General features: G+C 66.5%; 1 protein-coding gene across 3 annotated transcripts in view; it reads right to left on the bottom strand.

Moving 5' to 3' along the window:
- Positions 1–19,115, bottom strand: part of CHD5 (chromodomain helicase DNA binding protein 5) — a 52,007-nt gene that overhangs the window by 28,150 nt on the left and 4,742 nt on the right. For 2 of the 3 annotated variants that reach the window (XM_054721627.1, XM_054721629.1), the window contains exons 2-9: positions 14,076–14,203; positions 8,515–8,694; positions 6,233–6,351; positions 5,534–5,772; positions 3,963–4,087; positions 1,892–2,015; positions 1,153–1,319; positions 781–993 (exon numbers count right to left, since the gene is read on the bottom strand). In XM_054721627.1, the coding sequence (XP_054577602.1) occupies positions 781–993; positions 1,153–1,319; positions 1,892–2,015; positions 3,963–4,087; positions 5,534–5,772; positions 6,233–6,351; positions 8,515–8,694; positions 14,076–14,203 (1,295 nt within the window). The remainder of the gene's footprint in view (positions 1–780; positions 994–1,152; positions 1,320–1,891; positions 2,016–3,962; positions 4,088–5,533; positions 5,773–6,232; positions 6,352–8,514; positions 8,695–14,075; positions 14,204–19,115) is intronic. The other variant, XM_054721628.1, reaches the window with a different exon arrangement.

Raw genomic sequence — 19,115 nt, forward strand, 5'->3', positions numbered from 1 at the left:
CCACAGCACCGCCCAGGACCCAGGGGTGGCCCGGGGGCCAGCTCAGAGCAGCGGGCATTTGGTGACTGCGGGGCACCAGTGGGGGGTGTCCGCAGAAACAGGGGGGTGTGCGCCAGCCCCGGGGGCCTCCTACCCTCTCACCACCCCAGCTCTGGGACAGAGCCAGGCCCTGCGTGGGTCTGATGGACAGTTCTGTGGCCGCGTGGCCTTAGGCAAGTCACTTTACCTTCCTGAGCCCCGTCTGCTCAGCTAGAAATGGGGATACGCCCAGCGGCTGGCTCACTGGGTGAAAGCAAAGGCCCAGTACTTGGAGACGCAGTGAGCCTTAAAGGGATGCCCAATACACTGCCTGCGGCGGGAGGGTGGGATTGTCACCGCCACCTGTCTCTTTAACGGCCGTTTTCAGGCTCCGGTGAGAGAACTGCAGCTGAGTCTTAAGGGGTCTGAGCAGCAGACCCGCTAGGCGAGGCGGTGGGCAGGCTCCGGGCGCTGGGGATCTGCGGTGGGCGGGGCTCGGGCTTAAGCTAGAGGCCTTGGGGGCGGGGCGAGAAGGGCGTGGCCTTGGTGGGTGGGGCTTGGAACGCCGTGGGTGTGGCCTCAGCGGGTGGAGTGGTACTGCTGGGGGCGTGGCTTGGCCTTATGGGCGTGGCTTTTTGTGGGGGCGTGGCCTGCGCCGGCCTCTAAGCGCTGGGTCTTGCGGGCGAAGGCAAGGCCGGGCGCGGTGGGCGGGGCCTGGCCGGCGGGGCGGGGCGTTCGCGCGCGGCGGGCGGTAACACTCACAGTACAGCGCGGGCAGAGCCATTCACCGTTTGGGATCTCGGGCAGCGGCGGGTTGAGGCAGTGCAGGTGGTAGGAGGAGGGGCAGGCGTCGCAGCAGAGCAGCTCGCCGCCGTCCTTGCACACGCGGCAGAACTCCATGTGGTCGTCCTCCTCCTCGCCGCCCTCCTCCTCGTCGTCGTCGTCCTTCGGCTCCCACTGGATCCCCTCCTTCTCCTGGAGGGACAAGGCCCGGTGGAGGCGCCCTGGGCCCAGACCCCCTCCACCTGCGTGGGACCCCCCCACACTCGGCACCCCCCCCCCCCGCCCACGTTCTGTCCCCAGATGACCAGCGCGGGGTCTGGGAGCCAGGGCGGGCCGCAGCGCGGGGCTTACACAGTGCGGGCAGCTCCACTTGCCCTCGGGGGCCTTCTCCAGCTCCGGGTCCAGGCAGACCAGGTGGTAGGCCCGCGGGCAGGTGTCGCACAGGATGATCTCGCCGCCCTGCTGGCACACCTCGCAGTAGTCCTGGTGGTCCGTCTCGTAGCCGTCACCGTCGTCGACTGGGGAGGGCGGAGGTGGCCATGCGGGCGGCGTCCCCTGCCCAAGGCCCGCCCAGTCTCCACCCGGGTCCTTAATAGATGTTGGATGAGTGGATGGTGGGTGGACAGACAGGGTGAATGAATGTTGGGGTAATGGTTGAGGAAATAAAGGGGTAAAGAGATGGAGAGAAGACGGATAGAGGAAAGGAAGGAAGGAAGGGTGGGAGGAGGGAGGAGGGAGGAGGGAGGGAGGGAGGGAGGGATGACAGGTAGGACAGGCAGGGGAGGGGGGAGGGGACAGGTGGGAGAGGAGTGGATGACTGAATGGGTGGGTGATGGGTGATGGATGGGCACTTCTCCGGTGCCCTCTCTGCTCGTGCAAATGCCTGGCCCTCCTCCTGCCACCTGCCCTGCCTCACGGGGACAGGGCCCCTCTCCGACCGTGGGCCCCAGGGCGGCTGAGGGAGCACAGGGAGCTGCCTAGCTGAGGCCGGAGGAGCCTGGGCACGTGGACACCTCCCCTGCTTCCCCGAGGGACCTCTGCACCCCCACATCCCCAGGGCGGCCAGGGAGCCTGCGGCGGGAAAGCCTACTCCTCTTCTTCTTGCGCCGCCTCTTGCTCTTCTTGCCCAGCGCTGCGGAGCACTCGGAGCGCACGGAGGAGCTGTGGATGCTGGCGCTGTCCAGGTCCGACTCCTCCCGCTCATCCTCCTCGCTCTGCAGGGGCGGGAGGACCCTGTGAGCCCCGAACCCGCCCTGGGGGCTCATCCCGAGGGCTCCCTGGCCTGGGCAGAGGGGCCGGGGGCACAGGGCTCTGCGGTTCATCTAGTCTCCGCCCCCAGCCGGAACCCCCTCCGGAAGCCATGCTCTGAGCCCCCAGAGAAGCCCCATGTCCCACCTCAGGGCCGCCCCCAGGCCATGCCCTCCCCCCTGCCAACTCCTCCAGGTCCGTCCCTCAAGGACACCTCCCCAGATCTCCCCTAACGGGACCTGTTGCACGGCCTGTGTGCCAGTCTGGCCTGCGCCATCTGCCTGTCGCTGGCTGTCTCCCAGTGTGATGCCCAAAGCCCTGCCAGACGGAGCCTCTGGAGCCGGGCCACGCGGCTCAGCAGACACCGCACGTCAGCCCGTGCTCAACCAGCGTCTGCTGAGCCGGGCGGCCGCCCAGCTCCACGCGGGGCCACGCCCGCCGCTCACGCTCCCTCCGGAGCAGCTAAACCCAAGCCCGGTCCGTTGCCTCTCCCCAGGGACGGAGCAATGGCTTCCATGTCCGCGCCTCTGCGGGCTGGGGCGAGGCGAGGGGAGCAGGTGCCCGGTGCGGGAGGGGGTGAAGGGGGGCCAGGGCGCCCCCTACAGAGAGGTGACCAAGTGCTCCGGTGGCTCCCTCGGGGTCAGTCTGACCTGGTGCGGAGCTGGCCCTGGAGGACCCGGGGCCCCGCCTGGCCCTGCCCCCATGCCGCCCTCCCGGGGCCCCGCCTGGCCCTGCCCCCATGCCGCCCTCCCGGGGCCCCGCCTGGCCCTGCCCCCATGCCGCCCTCCCGGGGCCCCGCCTGGCCCTGCCCCCATGCCGCCCTCCCGGGGCCCAGCCTCGCAGACCTGGGCACCAGGCCCCATCAGGACGCCCAGGGGGCAGCTGACCCTCCCACCTGCTGCCCAGATGGGGTGGCAGCTGAGGGCAGCGAGCGCCAGGACTGAGCCCCAGTTCAGCAGGGGGGCCCCATGCCCAGTCCAAGCTGCAGGCCTTGGGAAGGATCTAGTCTGAGCCCTCACCAGTCAGGTTGGGAAACTGAGGCCCAGCAGGCCTGTGGGTAGAATGGGAGAGCGGGAAAGAGGAGGACCTGCCCCCCAGGCCGCTTCAGGAGAATGAACCCACAGCCCAGCCCTGCTTTCCACAGCACCCCAACCTTGGCACACCCACGCCAACGCACCTCAGGGCTGCTCACATGCACACACCCACAGACACTCCTGAGCAACGTGGGCTTGCGGTCTCACACCCACACCGACACCTTCCAGTCCCCGTGTCTCTCACACACCCTCACACACACGTGCTCACACAAACACATGCTCACTCACTCATGCTCACACACATGCTCACTCTCTCACACACTCACACACTCATTCTCACTCTCTCACACGCTCACACACTCATTCTCACACACTCACACACTCATGCTCACACACACACATGCTCACTCACTCTCACACACTCACTCAAACATTCACACACACGCTCACACACACAAAAACATGCTCAGTCACTCTCACATGCTCACTCACACACACTCACACACATATGCTCACTCACTCTCACACCCTCACTCACACACACGCTCACACACACAAAGAAATGCTCAGTCACTCTCACATGTTCACACTCACACACATATGCTCACTCACTCACCCCCTCACTCACACACATGCTCACACACACATGCTCTCACACCCTCACACACACAGACATGCTCACTCTCACATGCTCACTCACACATATGCTCACTCTCACACACATGCTCACACACTCATGCTCACACACACACATGCTCACTCACTCTCACACGCTCACTCACACACTCACTCACAGGCTCACACTCATGCTCACTCACACGCTCACACACACACATGCTCTCACACGCTCACTCACACGCTCACACACGCCACGCTCACCGAGGAGCCTTTCTTCCTCTTGCCGCCCATCCCTCCGAGGCGGAACTTGAGCCCCGCCACCTTCTTGCCCTTGCCCTTCTTCTTGGCGTCCTTGGAGCCTTTGATCTTCTTCCGCACGCCGGGCCCTGGAGTCACGAGGAGGAAGCACGCGGTTCGCTCAGCCGCACAGCAGCGCGACGAGGGGAGGGTCGTGTTCGTTGTGGCCCTTTCCCATGAGCACCTGGGGCTCAGAGAGGTCAGGCCCTGCCTCAGCTGCACAGCATGGCGGGGGGGTGGGGGAAGCCAGAGAATAACCCGGCCTAGCTCTGCCCCGGGCACCAGGATGCCCTCTTCTCGGACAGCAGACACCCCGCCATCTCGGGAATAGCCCTGTCCTGTCCCCTTCCCCCAGAAAGGAGCTGTCCGCAGTGGAGCCACGGCCAGCAGGACCCCCGAGGCCCCTCCCCTCTGGACCACACCTGGGCCCTGGAGGGATGATCTGGGGCAGGAAGCTGCCAGCCTCGGTCAGCCCCACGCCTGGGCAACGCTGGCATCTCAAGACCACCCTGACCTCTGCCATCCCCCCAAATGCTGGCTCCTGGGGGCCAGCAGGGCGGAGGCGGTTTTGTGGAGTTGGCCCCAGAACAGGCAGCCACCTGGGGAGTAAGGGCCCGAGCACCCCTCCCGCGGGGCGGACCAGGGGCGATGGGCCTGGGCGCAGTGACCTCTAGCCGCGTCGCGTGCAGGGAGATGGGGCTGGGGGCCCAGCAGCACCCTCAGCGGCGCCGTGGAAAATCCATTTCAATCTCTCAGGCTCTGAATACGCAGCCCAGGGAATCAATAGCTCAGCGTGGAGCCCGAGAGGAAATGAGAAAGCAGGGCCGTGTGCAGGCCAGAGGCCAGCGAGGGGGCAAGCAGGAGCCGGCTCGAACCCATGTCACTCTGCCACCGGGCCCTGCAGGGACCTGGCCAAGGGGCACATCGTCCCAGAAGGCAAAGCCCCTCGGGGTTGAAACAAGGAGTCCCCGAGCCCCGAGTGCCCCCTCAGAGCCCAGTCAGGGCATCGGAAGGCGGATCTGCCGTGGCCCCACCACTGGGAGCCCTGAGAGATCAGCGCGCCCACCTGCCACGGGCCAGACACCCCACCCAGGGAGGTCCCCGGGGAAGCCAAGTCACAGAGAGCCTCTGCTGTCCCTGGCATCCCCACCGGACACCCCACTGAGGCCAACTTGTATCGGGACCTCCTTCCAGGGCTCCCCGGAAGCCGGCCCTGACCACAGGGCAAGAGGGGTCACGGGCTCACCTTGGGAACGGCACAGCCTCACGCGTGAGACCCCTGACACTCAGCAGCCTGGGCCTCCCCGGCCCTTCCTCACACCCAAGTCACAGGGGCCAGGGCAAAACTCCCCAAGCTCTGAGCACCCCCCGCCCCCCGACTTCTCCCCAGCCCCTGAGGAGCTCCAGTGCCCCTGCAATACAGCCGAGAAGGGCCACGTGGGTCAAGGTCAACCAAGGCACTGGGTCCTTGACAGAGACCGGCCTGGAAGGGCTCCTGCCAGCAGGCTGGGTGCCACCCCCACCCGCAGCCTTACCCTTGCCCTCTTTGGTCTTGGCCTTGCGGATGGGCACAGGCTGGGGCGCCTGCTGGGGGCTGACCGCCAGCGGAGGGGCGATGGTGACCGTCTCCACGGCCGCAGCCACTGCCGCCGCCGCCGCCGCCGCCGAGCTGCCCTTGAAGGGGTTGTTGGCGCTGAACTCCCGCCACTTGGCGCCCAGGACGGTCATCATTTTGGACATGGGGATCTTTGGGTTCTTCTTGGCAATGAGAGGCCTATGGGGGGAGGGGGGGCAGGAAGGTGAGGGCAGGGCCATGGAGGGGGTGACCCCACGTGACCCGGCAGAGCCCCCATCTCCCACACCTGGGACAGGCAGCGCCAGCCCCAGGCTGCAGGCTGGGAAACGGGGCAGAAAGGGGGGCAGGAAGAAGACAAAGCTTGAGACAGCAGTGCCCCCCAAAATGCTCGAGTCCCCGTTTGTGTGGTCGGCAACTTCCTAGTTGGTTGGGTTTCTGGAACCTGCGAGGCCTGAGGCTGGAGAGGGGGCCTCCCGAGCAGAGCGGGGAGCGGGCAGGAGGGCACAGGCCCCGGACTGACTGCCCCCCCCCCCCAGGTGCAGGGCCAGCGAGGGAGGCAGGGCCACCTGCCAAAATGGAAGGGGCCCCGCCAGCTCAGCCAGGTCAGTGTCGGCCTGACCGCCGCCCCCCAGGAGCCGGGCTCTGCCCCCGCCCCCACCTGAGGAACTGGCTGAAGGCCTTGTAGTTGGTCAGCGTGTGGTAGTCGGCCTCCGAGAACAGATAGTCCACGTCGTCCAGGCCCCACTCGGCCATGAGCTGCCCCGAGGACTTGGGCTCCTGCGGACACGGGCCGGAGATGCACTCAGAGGTGGGTCCTAACCCGCACCCCACCCCAGGGTCCCGCCCAGGAGGCCTCGGGCAGGCGGGAGGGGAGGGTCGGCCCGCACCCAACCGGAGCAGGTCTCAGTCAGCACTGAAAACACCCGACAACTTCCAGCCCCAAGCCCTTGATGGGGACCGGCTCGGACAGCAGTGTATGAGGGGGTGCAGGGCAACGCGCCTGGGGGTTAACATGGGGCTTGGGGTGAGACCATGTGTGCCCAGGGCAGGAATAATGGGGCTCACTCTCTGGAGCAATCTATTCGGGGAGTCTGGGCCTGAAGATGGGTGTTAGGGAGCAGATGGCCCTGGGGAGGCAGCAGGCTTGGGGAGAAATGAGGCCACCCTGGATGTCCCCCCTACAGTCATGCATGGACCCCACAGAAGGACAGGCCGCTGCCGGTTCCAGAGCCAGCAAGGTGTGCCCGGCCAGGGTAGGAGCAGGGCAGCCCCAGAGGCCCCTCAGGCTCCGCTTCCCTTTCCAGGTGGGCACGAGGCCCGGGGAGGAGTGTGGCTTCCCAAGGGCACACGGCAAGCTCATGAGACTGCCCCCAGGTGCCAAGTCACCAGGCCACCCTCGGCTGCCTGGGGGGGCTGGGGGGTTGGGGGGGCTGGGCTAGAGGGCGCTGGGCTGGCTGGGGGGCCTGGGCTGGCTGGGAGGGCTGGGTGTGCTGGGCTGGCTAGGGGGATTAAGGGGGGCTGGGCTGGCTGGGGGTCTGGGGGGGCCTGGGGGGGCTGGGGGGTTGCTGGCTATGACCTTAGACTCTGGAGCCAGTCAGTCACTGCTCTGATCCTGGCTCTGCCACATATTGGCAGTGAGAGGTGGACAGCTACCTCCCCTCTCTGTACCTCAGTTTCCCCATCTGTGACACAGGGATGACAGCACCCACCTCACAGCAGGGAGCGAGTCAGCACAGGTGCATGGAACGGGCCTGATTTCCACCCTGTTCGAGGGAGCCCTGCCCCAGCCCCACCCACTAACCCACTCAGCCAATCAGCACGCAGGGTCTCCAGTGTGGCCACCCGGGACACAGGCAGTGAGTGGCCAAGAAGCCCCGAGCTGTCACTGCTGCAATCCTCCTCCGTGCCTAGAGCATCCAGGCCCCCTGTTCTCCGTGACACTTCACAGTGGACCCCTCTCCCACGCCCACCCTGACCCTCCACCCCCCACCCACACAGCCCCTCCTGGAGGCACACAGCCCGTGGTTCCCACCGGAACACAGAGCGATCCGACGACACTGTTACGGGACAACCCGAGTCGCCCCCATAAGTTCCCTGTCCACAGTCGTCAGGCCCTCGGCTGTTACCTGTCACAGACGACTCACAGCACACCTGCCCACGAGGGCCGTCCCCTGGGGGCCGGGACCCCGCCGAGCTTCCTGACGCCAGGCAATGACAGCCACCATTTCTGCCTCACCCCACAGCCACTGCACTAATATTTACGGAGCACTTACCTTTAAGCCCAAACGGAGCCCGGGAGCCTGGTCCTGGGTGGTCCCGGGGGTTCTGGGCGACTTGAGGTCCTCTGGCCTTACCCTCAGCCCCTCCCGCCCAAGGAGCCCCAGGGTGTGGCCTCGGAGGCTCCCACACTTCTGAGCTTTGCCCAGGGGGGGCTCTAGGCCCCTCCTCCAGCTCCTGGACTGGCCCGGGGACAGGATCCCAGACCTGAGCTCCCTAACCCGTTCCCCTTCTACTCTAAGCGGAGCTGTCCAGCCGCTTCCTGCTGCAAACACTCTATTTGCTGGTTTATTTTCCCAAATCGCTCCAAGCAAGAGGCTCCTGACATGAAACTTGAGCTCAAACCAGCCCTCTCTCCAGGAAGAGCTAGCCGCTCCACCAGGCAGGACCTCCAAGAGGCTGAATGGCCTCCTCCCAGACTCCACCCCTCACCCAGTTACTTCAAACGCGTCCGACCTGCGGCTGCAGCGTTCCTCACAGGCAGGTGTCCAACCTCCATACGCGTGCACACGCGCACACAGACCCGTCAGCCAGGACCGCGCCCACCCACCCCCACCCCCCGGCTCCCGGGCAGGGAGGCACAGAGGTGACAGCAGGAGGCTCCGCCCTCCGAGCAGGCATGCCTGTGGGAGCCGGGTCCCGCCCGCCGGCCTCAGGGGTTACCTTCAGGCACCCCTCGTCGTTGGCCTCCTCATCGTCCCCCTTCTTTTTTCGTTTGGCTTTTTTCTCCTTCTTGTCCTTGAGTTTCTTCTTCTTCTTCTTGTTAGGGGAGTAGTCGCTCCCCTCACTCTCCGACTTCTCTTCCAGATCCTCTTCATTGTCCGACAGCTCGTCATGGCTCCCCTGCAAGGCAAGGGGGAGCGTGAGGGCCCGGGGCCCCGAGGCGGCCTGGAGCCCTGGGCGGCCGCCCGCCCCGAGAGCAGCCTCCTGGCCGTCAGCCCTGCCTTCCAGATCGCTCGGCATCTGCTGCTCACCGCTCAGCCCGAAGCCCAGCCGGAGGGGCTGCCCCAGCCCGCAGCCAAGGGTCTCACCCCGGGGTGGGGCGGTGGAGGAGCGCGCCGGGTCAGGCTTCCCCCCTGGGCTGGCTCTGCGCCTGGGCGGAGGCTCGGGCCCAGCTCCAATCAGAACCAGGCGTCCAAGGACTTTGGGATTTTAACGAGTCTTGTGTGATGGTGCTGGGACCCAAGAACCCGGAGCAGAGCCGCGATGTGGGGGCCAAAGAGCCAAGTGCACCAGGAAAGGCACGGAGCCGCTGGCTGCACCGAGTCTGGTCCGAGCACCACCCCCCCTGCTCTGGGTGCAGCCGTGGAACTGCGTGTGGCGAGTGCAGCCCGTGGAACTGCGTGTGGCGAGTGCAGCCCGTGGAACTGCGTGTGGCGAGTGCAGCCCGGGGAACTGCGTGTGGCGAGTGCAGCCCGGGGAACTGCGTGTGATGAGTGCAGCCCGGGGAACTGCGTGTGATGAGTGCAGCCCGTGGAACTGCGTGTGGCGAGTGCAGCCCGTGGAACTGCGTGTGGCGAATGCAGCCTGTGACTGACGTCGAGCACACGGCCCAGCTTTGCCTCCCGTGGCCCCAGAAGCTGCTGTGAGGAGCCCAGCTTCCCACACCCACACCTGCACCCCGGCCGCTGCGTCCAGTATGAGACAAGGTCACTGAGGCGGTTCTTAAGCGTGGCTCCTTTGATTTAGTTTCCCGCTCTACACAGGCCTAACATGGCCCGTTTATAGGGAGATACGGTGTTTACAGCCACAGCACCCGGGAAGGCACTGCCCTCGAGCAAGCTGCTCACTCTCAGCCTTCCCAGGCAGATGCAAATGGATGGCAAAGCCCTCGGCCCCTCCCGGCCAGGCCTGCGGGGGGCGGGGTGGGGGGGAGGCTGGGCTGCTGCTCGGGCCTGTCACCCTCCTGCTGGCTGTTACTGTGGACAAGGCGAGCAAACGAGGCGTGGGAGAGAGAGAGAAGAACCAGGCCGGACGGGAGCTCCAAACACCGATGGGGAGGGAGGCCTAAGAGAAGGTGAGGAGGGAGGGGGAGGGAGGGAGGAGGGAAGGGAAGGGAGGAGGGAGGAGAGGAGGTGCCAAGGAGAGCGGGGTCTTCTGGGGAATCCTGGGAGGCCCCCAGCCCAGTCTCTGCCCGTTGGGACCACACTAAGGAGTTGAGAGTCTTTTCCCAGGAGGGAGCTCTCCCTGAGGTTCGGCTGGGAAAGGGGCCGCCCACAGGCTCCCACACTTTCCGCTCTCCTGGGCGCTCAGCTCCGTCTCCCGCTCCCAAACCTTCGGTGCCGCTCAGAGCAGAGTCAGTGTGCTGGCTGGCGGCCTCCACACCTCTCCTGTGTCCTGGTGCTTCCAGAATACTGAGTGGCCCTGCGGGACCCTGGGACAGGGCAGGTCCCGTGCTGGAGCCCGCCCGGGCAGGACAGCGCCCAGGCCTGGTGGCCACAATGGCCAGCTGGGCCTCAGTCCTTTGGGGAGGAGGGGGGTCAGACAGGGGCACCCATTTCTCCCTAGGGTGCAGAGCTCGGCCAGCTTAGAGGTTACCCTTGGAGAGACCTGACAGACAGGCTCCACCCCAGTCCTCCCCCCAGCAAATCTAAGGGTGGGCGGAGGAGGCCACACACTTCAGCACCATGGACAGCGGCTGTGGGTCCACGGAGGCTGGGACTCTGGCTTGGCCCTCAGCTGCCCTGGGACAGACCCCACCATGCAGACCAGGGGTGAAACGGGAGGGCCCCGCGGTGGGCCCTGGGGCTCCCTGGGGAGGCCACACCACAGAGTGCCTCGGAGCGCTGACCCCCTGACCTCAGCTCCCTCATGGTGATGGGATGCCACCGGGTGGCCGTGGAAGAGAAGGCCTGAAACGCTCCGAAACGGGAGCGTCCCCACGACCACCCCCACTCTGCTCGGAAGCCAACGATGCGGCCAGGACGGCACACGGGAGGGCACGCCAGCCTCGGGCACTGGTCTCAGCAGATCAGGATGGCGTCTGCGGCCAGGCGACAACCACAGTACATGTGGCGTGGTGCTGAGGGGCTGCTGTGGCCACCCTGAGGGGGCGTGGCCCTGAGCATGGGTGGGAAGCAGGCACTGCCATAGCCCAAGAGCAGGAGAGGCAAGGAGTGACCAGCACAGCTCCTGCAGAGCACAGAGGGAGGGAGGGAGGGAGGGAGGGAGGGAGGGCGGAAGGGAGTGAGGGAGGGCGGGGGAGGGAAGGAGGAAGGGAGGAAGGGAGAAAGGGAGGGAGGGGAGGGGGAGGGGCAGCAGGCCTGGCAGAAGCCCCAAGCTGGGCACCTCCAGGAGGCTGGCCCAGCGTCCGCTCCGGGCTCCCTGGGAGAGCAGGCGGGCAGACCCCCTGGGGGAATGAGCTGGAGCTTTGACAGGACCTCTCGTTTCAGGGAGGGGAAGACAGCTCCCTCTGCGTCACCCAAACCCCTGCCTGTGCCCTCGCCCTCTCTGTGCCCTGCCTTCTCCCTCAACTAGCAAAGCTGCACCTCCCAGGCCACCCCCACCTGTTCCAGGCTCTCATTCAAGGGCTGGGGGAGGGGGAGGGGCAGGAGAGGGCCGTGGACATCTCTGCACCCAGCTGTCAGGACCCTCTAGAGCTGAGCCTCCTTTCTCTTCCCAAGCCCTGTCCTGGCAGAGAAGGGGCGAGGGAAGGGCAGTGGCCAGAGGGGAAGGATGATGGGGAACCCGGATCGGTTCTGATCTTGAAACTGACGGAGGGGGAGCTGCAGGCCGAGCCAAGGTCAGGGAGGAGCAGCAGCGCGGAGGGAGCGACAAAGCCCTGACCAGCCTCGGCCTGAGCTACAGGCCCTCAAAGTCAGGCCGGCAGCAGGGCTGTGACCTTGAGGCTCCCCGTGGGGCTGTGAGGCCTGCGGGACGTGCGGGGCGTGCGCTTGGTGTAGAACCTCAGTGACTTGGAGTCCCCCACGGAAGCCACTGCAAAGCTACCTTAGCCGCACGCCCAGGGCGTGGGTGCCAGCAGCTGGGGGCCGGCAGGAGGGGTCTCTGCCCTGAGCCCCAGGCCCACGGCGGACGGGGCGTGCCCCCAGAGCAGGCCCGGGGACCCCGAGTGAGCAGTCCCTTCCTCCCCCCAGCTCTGCAGATGTTTCTGGATCCAGGCCTCCCGTCTCTCCCCTCTCCCTTCCCCCATCTGCCCAGCGCTCAGCACACGGCACATCCCGAAAAACGAGGCGTTTAAACCCAAAAGGAAGGACCTGGAGAGCTGGTCATTCTCAATTTGGGGTCCTTCACGATGGAGAGGGAAAAGGAATCAGATATGAGCCTCCCCATTCACGACTGTTATAAACAGTTATAATTTAGCACTGAATAATTGGTTGCTATGGCAACGCTGCAGTACAGGTGGAAATCATCTCTCCCTCCTGCGCTGGGTCTGACAAGGAGCTTCATCTACATGTGCTCAGGCTCTGGCCCCAGTCCGGTTCCTTTATGTAAATCAGAGTCCCGGACTCGCTGCCCGCCTCCTCTCCCCCCTCCCCCCACCCCCGCCACACACACAGGAAAACAAGACTGCCGCCCCCACCCCCCTCCTGCCTCCACCACCGCCCGCCTGTCGTGGGGCCACCTGGTTGGAGGTGGAGGGGAGCAAAGGGTGCAATTCCCTTCCCCACGCCCCGAGGACCCAGGTCTGGGGAGGGGGGGCGGGGTCCTGTCCTCTGCACACAGCATGTTCCAGACCCCTAGAGGGCCCGCTGGCCAAGCCAGGCGCTCCGGAATGCAGGGGCGGGGCAGCACCAGCCAGGGGTCGCTGTGGGGGCCTGCCGGGCACTGCCTCGTCATCTGCAGACCTCCAGCCCCCCCCCGCCCCCCGCTGCACCCCTTTTGAGAACCTGAACTGCATCTCAGTAGAGAGAGGAAGGAGAGTGTGAGGAAGAGAGGAGAGGGAGAGTGGAGAGAATGGGAGAGAGAAGGAGAGGGGGGGAGAGAGGGGGGAGAGAGAGGAGAAGAAAAGGACAGGGAGGGGGAGGGGAGGGAGTGGGGGAGGGGTGGAAAGAAGCGAGAAAAGAGGGAGGGAGACAGGAGAGAGCAAGAGATGGGTACGGAGAGGCCCAGCGGAGACGGACTGAAGACACAGACAGACAGACAGACCAGAGCCAGAGAGACAGACGCGTGCTTATGTGGGTCCAGAAGAAGGGGGAGGCCTGAGTAATGGGGCGCTGGACATGGGGAGGCAAGCACCAGCCCCCCCACCTGCATCCCTCCACCCAGCTGTCAGTCCACCATGTCCAGACACTGCCCACCTCCACCCTCCTCCTGGCCAGGGCAGTGGGGAGGGTCCTGCTGTACCTGGGCCCTGCCTGGGGCAGGGAGAGGAGGAAGGGGGTGCCCACAGGCCTGTGGTACCCCTCGTGGTCCCTTGTTTGCGTTTGGGAATTGGGGAGGCCCAGCCTGAGGCCGAGGACCCGCAGGTGGCCTCCGTGCTGACCCAGCCCCTGCCCAGGCCCATAAAGCGGCCGTGAGAGAGAACGCTCAGGAGGCGCTGGGAGGGCCCGGATGGCACAGCACAACGACGCTCCCGTCCCACCCCGTGGGCGCCCGCCTCTTTGGAGCATCCTCCCTGGCCCTCCAGGCGGCCCCGAGGGGACGTGGTGGCGTGCACCCCAATCTACAAACAGGGAAGTGGGTGTGGCGGCTCGGAGATGAGCTTGCCCGTCACACAGTGACACAGCTGAGATCCGCCCGGGGCTGTCAGCGTGTCCAGCCCTGGCCCCTGGCCCAGGTCTCCCCAGGACGGCCCCTGAACATCCGCTCAGTCAGGACACTTCCGGGGCGTCCTGGAAAGGTGTCTGTTCACACCGCTCAGCGCTGTGCTTCCGGCTCAGTCAGTCTCACAGCCCCTGCAGGCCCGGCCCGGCCCGGTCTCCCCCTGCAGGCCCGGCCCGGCCCAGTCTCCCCCTGCAGGCCCGGCCCGGCCCAGTCTCCCCCTGCAGGCCCAGTCTCCCCCTGCAGGCCCGGCCCGGTCTCCCCCTGCAGGCCCGGCCCGGTCTCCCCCTGCAGGCCCGGCCCGGTCTCCCCCTGCAGGCCCGGCCCAGTCTCCCCCTGCAGGCCCAGTCTCCCCTGCAGGCCCGGCCCGGTCTCCCCCTGCAGGCCCGGCCCAGTCTCCCCCTGCAGGCCCGGCCCAGTCTCCCCCTGCAGACCCGGCCCGGTCTCCCCCTGCAGGCCCAGGGGTGCCGCCAAGGCCGCCACAGGCCCCCAGCCCCACGCACCTCCTTCTTCTTCCGCTTCCCTTTGGACCTGCCCTCCTTGAGCTTCTTGGCTTTCTTCTTCTTGGGGAGGCTCACGGGCTCCTCGGGGAAGAAGTCCTCGAAGCCCTCAAGGCCGCCGTCGTCGTCTTCTGGGGGAACAGGAGGGGGTTACCCCGCACTCCCCTCGGGGAGGCCCCACTGGGTCAGCAGCTCCTCCCCACCGCACCCTCACCCCCTGCCCGGACAGGCCCCGCCCAGCCCTCGCCCCCTCGTGGGCACAGACCCGTGAGGAAGCCCAGCTCCGCTGGGCCAGCTCCCTCACCTGGGACCTCTCCTTCCCACAGGAACCCGGATGCTACCAGCACGCGCCCCGCCCCGCCCGCCCCTGGAGGACGGCGCTCAGGAAACACCCTGCCGAGCTAGGAGAGGCCTCGCGGACATGGCTCTCCGGGAGAGCACAGCCCCACCATCACCAAGCCATCTCCCGGGGCCAGGCCGTCTCCGCCCTCGAGGCCCAGGTGTGGCTGGGAGAAGGCTGGGGGGAGGGGGCATCACCCAGGACCAGGGAGCTGAACAGCAAGTACCTGGGGTTTGGAGGAGGGTACTGGGGCCCCTTAATGGGAAATCGAAGACCACACTGCCTCTCCCCCGACATGCATCCACACAGGTACACACACCCACACAGGTACACCCATCCACACAGGTACACACACCCACACAGGGACACACACCCACACAGGGACACCCATCCACACAGGTACACACACCTACACAGGGACACCCCCATCACACCCACATAGGTACACACACCCACACAGGGACACACACCCACACAGGGACACCCCCAACACAGGTACACACACCCACACAGGGACACCCCCATCACACCCACACAGGTACACACACCCACACAGGGACACACACCCACACAGGGACACCCCCAATACACCCACACAGGTACACCCATCCACACAGGTACACACACCCATCCACACAGGTACACACACCCACACAGGGACACCCCCATCACACCCACATAGGTACACACACCCACACAGGGACACACACCCACACAGGGACACACACCCACACAGGGACACCCCCATCACACCCACATAGGTACACACACCCACACAGGGACACACACCCACACAGGGACACACACCCACACAGGGACACCCCCAACACACCCACACAGGTACACACACACAGGGTATACATACCCTCACAGGTATACCCTCATCACACCCATACAGGCACCCACACACACACAGCTATACCCTCACCACACCACCCACACAGGTACACACATGCACACAGGTACACACCCCTGTCACACCCACACAGGTGCACACACCCACACAGGTGCACACCCCTGTCACGCCCACAGAGGCAGTGAGCCCTGAGCTTCTGGGAACCAAACCTGGGTCACCGAGGGGAGAAGGGGGAGGGTCCCTTTGGGGGCAAACACAGCAAGAAGACACTGCAACACAAACCACCCAAACCAGAGACACATCTGTCCCCCCAGACCAAGGAAGCTTCCAGAAAGAGCCCCCAGGAGTCCAGAAAAGGGGCCCGTGATAGAGTGAGCGCTCCATGCCAGCCGGGGCCCCATGTGCCAAAGCCAGCCTGCCCCACGTCCCTCAGTGCCCACAGGCGCCGGTTCAGGGGGCGAGAGCCGCCCCGGTGGGCGCACCGCAGGGAGCCTCAGCCTGAGGACTGCTCCCCAGGGGACCCCGAGGAGGGTGGAGTCCAGGGCCACCAGAGGCTTTCTCTGGGAAAGGGGGAGCGCTAGGGAAACACGTCAAAGGGACAAGACCCCCCACCCCCCAGGAACCTTCTATGCTGGTGACTGGCCATGTCAGACCCGCACGCCACAGACACAAGTGCACCCAGGACACACCAGCACCCAGCCACCTGTCCTCCACCTGGGCACCCCCACGCCCGCCTGGGACGCCCTGCCCCCCCCCCCGTCCCCAAGGCGGAGGGGAAAGGCCCCACCCTGGCCTCGGGGCTCCCGCTGCCGCCCGCTGGGAGCAGCCAGGGGCGCTGGTGACTCTGGGGCCAGCGGGTGGCCCTCCCACAGCCACGGCCACGGCCTGGTTCCCACACATCCCACGCTGACCCGCAAGAGGTGGGACTGCCCCAGCCTGGGCACCCCTCTGCTCTGGGGCCCTCCTCCAGGGTGGCCAGGGACCTGGGACCTCCCCACCCCGGCACAAGGGCCCCCTGCCTTGTACGCGCCCCCATCCTGCGGGCAAAGAGGCGGCGGCCCGAGCGTGGCCCGAGTGCCCTGACCAGCAGCGAGGGCACCGCTGAGCACCGGGCCACGCGGAAGGCACCGCTGCTGTGGCCCAGGCCTGGGCTGCGGGCACAGGGCGGGCTGAGGCTAGACGAGGGATCTGTCCCTGAGCCCTGATCGGGGAGGGGCGGGCATTGTTGGGGCCAGTTGAAAAGGGCCACGGGGACCCCCAGAGTCGTCCCAGGGGGCAGTGACGGGCTGGCTGGGAGCCAGGCTGGCGATCGGATGCCTGTCCACGCCGGCCCACCCGCCTCCCCTCCCCACGCCGCAGGGAGCCGCCAGGGCAGAGCCGCCCCCGCGCCCAGACAATGCCCAGCGCTTATGTAACAGGCTCGGCTGACGTCACCGGGAGGGGGCCTCCCCCGCCGCCTCCCGCCGCCTCCCTCGGCGGGGCAGTCCCCAGGCGGGAAAGGCCACTGAGTGACCAGCGAACAGACAAGGAGACCACAGGCGGCTGCAGGGGGTTCTAGAAGGAAGCCTGGGCGGAGGGGGCACACGCAGCCCTCGCCCACGCCCAGAACACGCCTCCGAGGGTAAGGCCGCCCCCTCTGCCCAGGGCCCAGCACCACCCGCGGACGGAACCCTCCTCGGAACGCTCCAGGCTGGCACGGGGAGGGGACCCCACTGCTCACGCCCTCTCCCTCCCGCTTCGGTGGCCCTGAGGACACCAGGCTGACCTTCTGTGGCCCTGCCCCACCCTCACCATTCCCTCCCCGCCCCCGAAGTCCCCCAGCCCCGCCTCCTCTCCCACAGGGGCCCCCAGCTGTCTCACACCAGACCTGGGGAGTCATCCAAGCAGCACTTCCCGCCATCACCCCTCCCGGCCCCGGCCTGGGCCCTCCTCCGGGAGCACAGCGGCGGGAAGGTGAGGCCGCTCACCCAGGGGGAGAAGAGGCCTCGGCCTCCCTGTCCTGCCCGTTCCTGGCGGCTCTCAGCCCTCGGCCGCCGGGCACTGCCCTCGGCACCAGCCTGCCCTCCAGCCAGGGCTCCATCGATCCAAGCAAGACTATACTCAGGACCCATCAGCCTGCTCTCTCTCCACCTGCCGGGCTCCCAGGCCAGAGCCGGCGGGGGAGGGGCGGGGGACCATGGGGACAGAGCGACCAGGCAGAGAGGTCCTGCGTTCCCTCAGTCCGCCCAGCCCCTCGCCAGCTCCCGGCACAGGCTCAGGCTCAGGCTCAGCCCCAGGCCCTGCGGGGTGCAGCCGTGAGCTGGGCGGGCCCTCCTCAGGGTAACACGTGAGAACAGTGAACGTTCCCACATCCCCCTGTGCCAGGCACAGCAGGTGGCACACGTGAACTTACATTCCTTAGACGGCACTGGGCGATGGCACTGTCACCCCCCCCCGCCCCGTGCGGTGGGGAAACCGAGGCTCCGAGGGTCTCCGCACTTGCCCGCATCTGTTTCGCAGCTGGCAGGTGACAGAGCCAGAATGGTCCCCACCCTGCCCCTCCCTCCCCTGCCCCTCCCTCCGGGCACAGGGCCCTCCCAGGCTCAGACCTTCCCCGAGGTTACTCAGGAAGCATTTAAGCTTAACCAGCATGGTCTGTGCCAAGCTTGTGGCCGTGCCCTGGGGACTCCGAGGGGACTCCGGCCACCCCTGGCCGGGAAGTTCATGCGGGGTCCCTCGGGGCGCAGGGCCCATCCACAGGCCCCGCCCAGCAGCCCAGCCCCAGGGAGCTTTGCAAACACAAGGTCGTCAGAGCCATAGACATGATGGCAGAGAGAAAGGTCAGGTCCTCTGCTGTGAGGTGCTCACAGGATTGGGGTTCCCAAGCCGGGAGCCGGGACAGGGGCTCCATCGCCGGGAGCTGGAAAGGCCAGCACAGCGGCCAGCGATGGGGCCCCAGCTCGGCCCCACCTCTCCGGCCTGGGCAGGGCTGCTTCCACTCCCCACCCAACCCGGCACCCCGGTGGCCAGAGGGAGGGGCAGGGGAGCACAGGCCTCACCCCCAGCCCTTCCCATGGGGGTCGCCCCACTGCGCCCATCTTTTCACCCTTCAAATGAGCTTGTCACTGGACCTCACAGCTGATGGAAATGTGACACTGGAACGAAAGTGCCAAGGCCATGCCCAGGGGGTGCCCGGCGGCGGCGGCAGAGTCAGGGAGGCCCCGCACGGTCAGGACAGCAGGAGCAAAGGGGGGGGGGGGCGGGGAGGGCCTCTGGTTCAGGCTCTGCTGGGCCGGGGTTCTCGGGGCTACCCCAGGGCTGGCCCAGACAAGGCTCCCATCAGTCCTTGGAGAGCCCCCCTCTGACCTCACGGGCCCTCTGCTGATAAGGGGGGGGGGGGAGATACTCCCGCCCAAGAGAGGATTAATAATTTATTTATGACATTTAACAAAACCCAGACACCACCTCAATGTCTCATCAAAGGAAGCCTCAGACCTGAGCACGCGGGGCAGGCAGGTGGGGGTGGGGCGGGGGTGGGTGAGGCTTTCTCCTAAGGGACTGGGGAGGGGGTGAAGGGGGGAGGGGGTGAAGGGGGGGAGGCAGAGCCCTGGCGGGAGGAGGAGGAGGGAGGGGCAAGGAGCGGGGAGATGGGTAACACACCAGCAGGGCCAGGAAAGAAGGGACGAGAGAGAGGGCCAGGCATGACTCAGGGAGACAGACCACAGATCCGGAGACAGGGCTGGAGGTGGGGGGAGGAAGGAGGGGGAGAGACGGGGGGTGGGGGGGAGAGAGAGAGAGAAAGAGAGAGAGAGAGAGAGAGAGAGAGAGAGAGCGCAGAGCCAAAGAGATAAGCTAGAAAGTCTCAAAA

Source organism: Eptesicus fuscus, chromosome 9 (assembly GCF_027574615.1).
Source record: "Eptesicus fuscus isolate TK198812 chromosome 9, DD_ASM_mEF_20220401, whole genome shotgun sequence".
NCBI lineage: Eukaryota > Metazoa > Chordata > Mammalia > Chiroptera > Vespertilionidae > Eptesicus > Eptesicus fuscus.